Consider the following 5,628-nt stretch of genomic DNA (forward strand, 5'->3'; position numbering starts at 1 on the left):
CTTGTTTACCTTAAAGCCTTTAAGACCCCAGGTGCTATATCTTTTGATAGTCGGGCACCATCAGCTGTCTTCACCACATTTGTTTATGCATACGTTTGTCTTCAGTGATTGTATCAGGGTGGTGAGCACACAATGATATGATTTTTTCTTTGATGCCTGTATAAAAGCTCTTTTTATAAATTTTTCAACTTTTAAAACATTAGGTTTACTAAAACAATTAAATATTAATACTTTATATGATTGAACTTAATCTTTTTTAAATGAATGAATTTATTATTTAAATCATTTTATTGGGGGTTCATACAACTCTTATCACAATCCATACATACATCAGTTGTGTAAAGCACATTGCTCTCATCATTCTCAAAGCATTTGCTCTCCACTTAAGCCCTTGGCATCAGCTCCTCTAGAACTTAATCTTAACTTTATTTGATTAGTTTAAAATGAGAATGTTATTTGATAAATATTTCATTCATCCCCTTTTTAAATACTAGATTGCTGTATAATTTTATATTTATTGCTCACTCTTTTGGAGTTCATAATGATTTATAAATATGTATTTTGATTAAGTAGTTAATAATTGAGATGAAGTTATCTCAGCCCTATTTATTGAATGATTTTTCTGGTTTAGACAGTGTGATGTCTTGCGTTAAGGTATAATATAAGCTGTTACAGGTATAATTGAACCTGCTGTGAGACAGCATTCTGTCCCATGGAGTGTCATGGTTTCTGGCTTTCAGAACCCAGTTTGAGATACCGTTTTGTAGTTTATAATGTCTAGTATAGACAGCCTTCGGTTTTTTTTTTCCAATTAAAAAAAGTTCTCTCATTTTGTCTTTAAAGTTTCGCGGTTTTGTCACAGGCACAGAGGAAGTCCCACTGTTCCTCGCTTTCCAGGGAAACCGCTGGGAAAGAGCAGAGGCAGCGTTCAGTTTTGTCCCCTCCCCTCACGGCTGCCTCTTTGTGTGTCGATACCTTAACATTTCCTAAGAAGCCGTTATCTTTCATCAAGGCTAAATGTTTTTACCCGTGACAGTGCTTGGTTTTAGGTCTATCTTTTAGGGAAATAAAGTTCTAAGGGGTATGTTTATAAATCCCGAGGTTTGATGACCTCTTTGGTTTGAATACAATTCTACGGGCTTGTTAGAGGTAAGGTTACGGGATTTCGAAGGTAGATCCTTGGTTGTAGGTTTTGAACGTTTATGAAATGTGTTGAACATTGTTTAGGAAAAACGTGATGTATGGATTGTGAGAATAGATGTATGAGCTCCTAATAAAATGATTTTAAAAAGTTATATCAGAACCACCAAAAAAATAAATGACAAAAAACAGTGATGTAAGGGAGGGACGCTTTCTGTGTGTGGAAACAGCACAAGGCAGCCCATTCCACCCCCCACCCACCCCCACCCCCAAGCACTGGGTCTGTTTCGTGTGAACTTTTAGAGCTCTGGGCTTTGCAATTTAACCATTCTGTTCCATTTACAGGTGGAAAACCACGAATTTCTTGTAAAACCCTCTTTCGATCCTAATCTGACCGAATTAAGAGAGGTAATGGATGACTTGGAAAAGAAGATGCAGTCAACGTTAGTGAGTGCAGCCCGAGATCTAGGTAAGGGCGGCTGAATCATTTCTGGGCACTGCTCCACTTACTCAGGCAGTCTGGTTGGCTTTGCTCTCTGGCTGTACCCAGCTGCCCTCCACATTCAGAAAGTTCACAGATCTGTTCATCACTGGCGTGGGCTCAGCCCATCATGGTCCTGTAGGCTGTTGACATCGATCCTGTTGGACACCCTCCCTGTCCTCCACACATAGACTTGCCTTCCAAGGAGACACACAGTCGATAGTGTCACCTGGATGTGTAGTGAGCCAAGTCCCTCCCCATCCCATGATGGTTGCAGATCAGACTGTTGTGATCTCTCCATAAGGTGGTCATTGGCTAATATCTTTGGAACGAGATTGACACGCTTTTCTTCCTCGTCTATTCTAGCCTGGGTGTTCTACTGAGGCCTGTTTGACAGAGTAGAAATGCATGAGCTTCCACAGAGAGATGGGTGGTGGCTGCACCTGAGCTACATTGCTTGGGAATCGAACCAATATAGAAAGTGAACATTCTGTGCCTTAGCAGTCATAAACCCACACCCATCAAGTCAGCTGCAACTCATGGTGACTTTGTAGGGTTTCTGAGACTAGGAATCTTTATGGGAACAGGCTGCCTCATCTCTTCCCTTGGTGGGATTGAGCCACCCACCTACTGGTTAGCAGCCCAGCACCTAAATCATAGTACCTACCACCTGTGGCGTTTATACTCAGAGACCAAACAAAAAACCCACTGCACTGCCCGGGAGGCGATTCTGACTCATAGTGAACATACAGGACAGGGCAGAACTGCGCCTGTGAGTTTCTGAGACTGTAACTCTTTATAGGAGTAGAAAGCCTCGACTTTATGCTGTGGAGCTGGCTGGTGGTTTTGAACTGTTGGTCTTGCGCTTAGCAGCCCAACTCACAAGCGCTATATGTCCAGGGCTCTGTCACCCTCAATTCATGTAGTTTTTGAGTGAAGTGGAACTTGAATTAATTGGGCAACTTTAGTCAAGAGCTTCCGGTATGCTGTCATGCAATAGAACGTGCTTTCCTTTTGGCTCAGTCGTTTAAGAGGTTTACTGTGGGAAAGGCCTGTAGTTTTTGATGGAACACTTTCTCTTTTTCCCCCTGATCATGCAGGCTTGGAGCCTGGCAAGCAGATTAAACTGGATTCCAGCGCTCAGTTTGGATACTACTTCCGAGTAACCTGTAAGGATGAAAAAGCCCTCCGTAACAACAAGAACTTCACTACAGTCGATTTCCAGAAGAACGGTGTCAAATTTACCAACAGGTGTGTAAGCTTGCATTCTGTAGCTCTATCTTGTGTCTTGTTCACTGATAAGGCGTGGGGGCTTTTGTTGCCGATGATGCGTTAGCTATTGCAGGCCCACTTGGTAAATCATCTCTCTTCCTCGCTGACTGCAGTGGTGCGTTGCAATAGTTTTTAGCACTGTTTTTTCCCCCCTTCCATTTTACATGTCTGACAATTCCTTTGTCAGTACTAACTTGATTGTATGATATTCGTCTTACATCATTTCCCCTATCTATGAAGCCTGGTTCCCCTCACGTTCTCTGTTCCGCACAGTTCTGTTTTCAAAGAGAACTTTTCTCTCATTTACTAAGTCGTTCATTTCTGCTATTTCGGTTGGATGCACAAGTTAGTTTAGGGAGCTCTCTGCCAGCTTAATGAGGCCATGCACTGAGCTACAGCATTGTTACCACTTGGAACAAATTGACAGTTTTTCTGCCTTCTTCCTCCCTGACTGATGTCAGGAAGTTCCCCAGGGCACGTGAGTCAGAAGTGAACAAAGAATGGCAGCAGACTCTGTGAGAGCTGGAATGGGCTGCCCGGTCTCTGGAGTTTTCCCTCTTTGACAAGGTGCAGCCTGAGCGTTCTCGTCGCTTTTATCTGTGGAAGGCCTTGGTGATGTCCTTTCAGGCAGGCTTCCATGTTGCACAGGTTCCGGCCATCTCGGCTTTAACTGTTGGTGAAGTCTTTGACTTGGAGGGTGTCGCACTGCCCCCGAGCCTCTGACTTGCCTTACTACCACGCTTCCCGGTACTTTCCCACCAGTTTACTGCGAGCTCCTGCCTAGAGGCTCTCCTGTGGTCCATTCAGGAGCTGGTATTGCGTGTGGAATGCGTAACGATGGTCTCAGGTGTTCAGAGGACGTCAGTAATGGATGCGGTGTGTATTTCACTGCAAGCCCGAGGTAAATCGGACAGGCCACCTTTCTCTTTATAGGTGAGTAGGTTGAGAAGTCAGTTCTCAGACGTCAGTCAGCCAGTAAGTAACAGCGGACAGGTGAGGCGGTTGTTGCATTTGGTTGCTGTGACTATTTCTCCTCCCTTTACGACCTTTTTTTGCAGTGCTGTATGTTCCTCCCGGTTCAAGAAGTGCCGATGTTTGAGCTTTAGAGAAGCCAGAACCTTGTCCATGAGTTATTTATGATATCTAAAAGGGATTAGATGGGCTGAGTGCAGTAATGTCAAATGTTTTGAAAGATTCATTCATTTAAATGGAATGTTTTCTAACGTAGCCAACTCTGATGAGAGCTCTCGGATTGTACTGTTGTTTCTCATAATCCCCCAACCCACCACCCAAATCATATCCAAGGTCTATTATGACTTTTATTATCTGGTCTCTGCCATCTTTGTTGTACTAAACTCTTCATTTTCAGCCCAACGATCTCACTTTGCTATTAGCTTTGTCCCTGGCCCGCCTGCCTTGAAGTCTCTTCTGTTGTCTGTTGCCTAGTTTGTTTGTTTTTTTAGTTCCTTGGCCAAGAGCTGCCCTGGAGGCACAGTGAACACCCCGGGCTCAGCCCATCAAATTAGAAGTGTTGCCTTAGTTACCTGGTTGATCGCCTCCCAACTCTGCCAAGGACACCCTCCTCTGTCTCTTCCCCTCCAGACTTTTGGTCCTTAATTTCTACCCCTGTCTTTGAAACCATTGATTTTCTCCTTCCTTCCTTTCCCTCGCTCTCAAGTATCTTTACTCTTAATCTGTTGTTTTCACTCAAATCACTCAGTTAGATTTTGCTTTAAAAAAAAATCATTTTGACAACTGTCAATTTGGGGCAGTTATGTTACAGTCATGAAAAACACCGTGTTTGTTTATTTCAAAGGGAGAATGTAGTAACTTCCCATCTAAATAGGAATGTAGACTTGTTCACATCTAAATATTTTATAAAATGGCATCGATAGAATTTTACTCAAGGGAGCAATTACAGCAAAATTGTGCCATCGGGCTATTCCAAACAGCAAGAAGGAGTGTTGATAGCCTGAATTCTAGCCACGTGTGCCTCTAAGGAGTTGTTTATTTTTTGCTTGTATTTCCATTTTAATTATTGTTGATCATTAGGGTTCTCTGGATATATGTTACCTCTAGTAAATGTTTCAACATTATTACTAATACCATGATCTTGATTTTCAGTAAATTGACTTCTTTCAACGAGGAGTATACTAAAAATAAAACCGAGTATGAGGAAGCTCAGAATGCCATCGTTAAAGAAATTGTCAACATTTCTTCAGGTAAATTTGACAACTAATACATAAAATGCTCTGGATTTGACCTCATGTTTTTGTAACAGGAAAAACACTATTTGAAGTGTTGTTTCTTTTTTTGTTTTTAAGGGAGTAGACATTGCAATTTTTTATAGGTTCTCAGACCAACCAAACTCTGCCATTGAGTCAGCGGCTACTCAATGACCCCCCTGGGTTCCCGAGGCTGTTGACAGGACTAGAAAGCCCAGTCTCTGTCCAGCAGAGCTGCTGCTGGTTTTACACTGTGACCATGCAGATTACAGCCCAATGCTTAACCACTGCACCACCAGGGCTCCTATTTTGTAGGTTAGCTATGCAGCATGATGATAGGGAAGGTAATTGGAAATTCCTCTTGTGCACATGATGACAAGCTGGGACAGGATAAGGAGTGGACGTGCCCCGAAAACCAGAGATGTGCGTGCGTGTAGAAGAGGCAACGGCTCCTGTGATGTTAGTGATCTACAGGTTCGAGCTGGGCCAGCCTGGGTTGTGGAAACAAAT

General features: G+C 42.9%; 1 protein-coding gene across 1 annotated transcript in view; it reads left to right on the top strand.

The window, feature by feature from the left end:
- The window catches only part of MSH2 (mutS homolog 2), an 83,793-nt gene that overhangs the window by 66,242 nt on the left and 11,923 nt on the right, over positions 1 to 5,628 (top strand). The window contains exons 9-11 of the mRNA XM_004699750.3: positions 1,486 to 1,609; positions 2,722 to 2,872; positions 5,018 to 5,115. Of these exons, the coding sequence (XP_004699807.1) occupies positions 1,486 to 1,609; positions 2,722 to 2,872; positions 5,018 to 5,115 (373 nt within the window). The remainder of the gene's footprint in view (positions 1 to 1,485; positions 1,610 to 2,721; positions 2,873 to 5,017; positions 5,116 to 5,628) is intronic.

Source organism: Echinops telfairi, unplaced genomic scaffold (assembly GCF_000313985.2).
Source record: "Echinops telfairi isolate 266 unplaced genomic scaffold, ASM31398v2 ScPeMD7_7475;HRSCAF=8513, whole genome shotgun sequence".
Lineage (NCBI taxonomy): Eukaryota > Metazoa > Chordata > Mammalia > Afrosoricida > Tenrecidae > Echinops > Echinops telfairi.